Here is a 1,131-nt window from a genome sequence, read left to right as displayed (position 1 = left end):
GTGTAACCTTTGGTCAGCGCTGGGAGAAAATAAATGGTAGAATAAATGAATTTTTGGCTGGCTATTCAGTGGTACTATGTCCACCCCCCCCCCCAAAAAAAAATGTGTTGCAGTTCTTTATAAAAAACAGCTCCTCCATTCCCTTATCTTCCCTTCCTTCCTGTCTCCTTCTCCCCTTCCACCATTCCCTTCCCTATTCCCTACCTCTTCGTCCCTTTCACCTCCCCCCTTTCCTTCTCTTCAATCCCCATCCTCCCTATCTTCCCTCTTCCACCCTGCTTTCGCCCTTTCCCCTTCCTCCCTCCCCCCAAACCAATCCACCTCGCCCTCCCTCTTTCCCCCCAAACTCTACAACCCCCCCTTCCCACCTCCCCTCCCTCCCCTATACCATACTACCTCCTCATAACACTCTCCTCACCTCCTCCCCCCTTTCCTCCCTCCCCCATACCCTCCTACCTCCCCATAACACTCCAACTTTCCTTCCCCCACCCCTCCTACCTACCCATAACACTCCTATCTCCCCTCAACACTCCCACCTCCCACCCCTAATCTCCCCCTCCACCCACCCCCTTTCTCTTCATACCTTGCTCTATGATCGCCTCCATGGCGTCTGCAGCAGCACATTTTGCCGCCAGATGTATCGGATAGTAGCCGTAGTCACACTTGGCACACGGCTTGGCGCCTTTCTGCATCTACACGAAACAACACAATATTTCACATTCAGAATAGTATTGTCCCCATATTAATTCATTTTACGCACCCATACAGACCATACATTAACTTAATTTAAATTAATATGATTTAATTTAATATAATTTCAGTTAAAATAATTCAATTTAATTCAAGTTTATAGAAGTTAAGTTAAGGTAAGGTAAGTAAAGTAAAGTAATTTAATTTCATTAATTGAATTTAGCTAAACTTTTATATTGATCTAGTGGTAATTCCACTCAACATTATCTTATTCTATATACCATGAGTCGGAGGATTTCTCCGTGGTCTTTAGAGGCGGCGTAGTGCAGGGCGGTCATCCCGCTCTCTCCGCGGCTGTCCGGGTCCACCTGGTTGTCCAGCAGCGCCTGGGGGAAGTGGAAGAGTTCATTGTTCGCTTTTAGAGAGAGAGAGAGAGAGAGA

The 1,131-nt window shown here is 46.9% G+C and overlaps 1 protein-coding gene across 1 annotated transcript in view; it reads right to left on the bottom strand.

Annotated features, from left to right (window-relative positions):
• The window catches only part of LOC101859749 (transient receptor potential cation channel subfamily A member 1), a gene marked incomplete in the record, with an annotated part of 51,425 nt that overhangs the window by 27,911 nt on the left and 22,383 nt on the right, over window positions 1–1,131 (bottom strand). Inside the window, 3 exon segments of the mRNA XM_035970528.1 lie at window positions 1–19; window positions 584–692; window positions 972–1,076. Of these exon segments, the coding sequence (XP_035826421.1) occupies window positions 1–19; window positions 584–692; window positions 972–1,076 (233 nt within the window).

The sequence above is a fragment of the Aplysia californica genome, unplaced genomic scaffold, assembly GCF_000002075.1.
Source record: "Aplysia californica isolate F4 #8 unplaced genomic scaffold, AplCal3.0 scaffold00012, whole genome shotgun sequence".
NCBI classification, from domain to species: Eukaryota; Metazoa; Mollusca; class Gastropoda; order Aplysiida; family Aplysiidae; genus Aplysia; species Aplysia californica.
The sequence above is the reverse complement of the archived record's forward strand: the minus strand, read 5'-3'. Positions and strand labels throughout refer to the sequence as shown.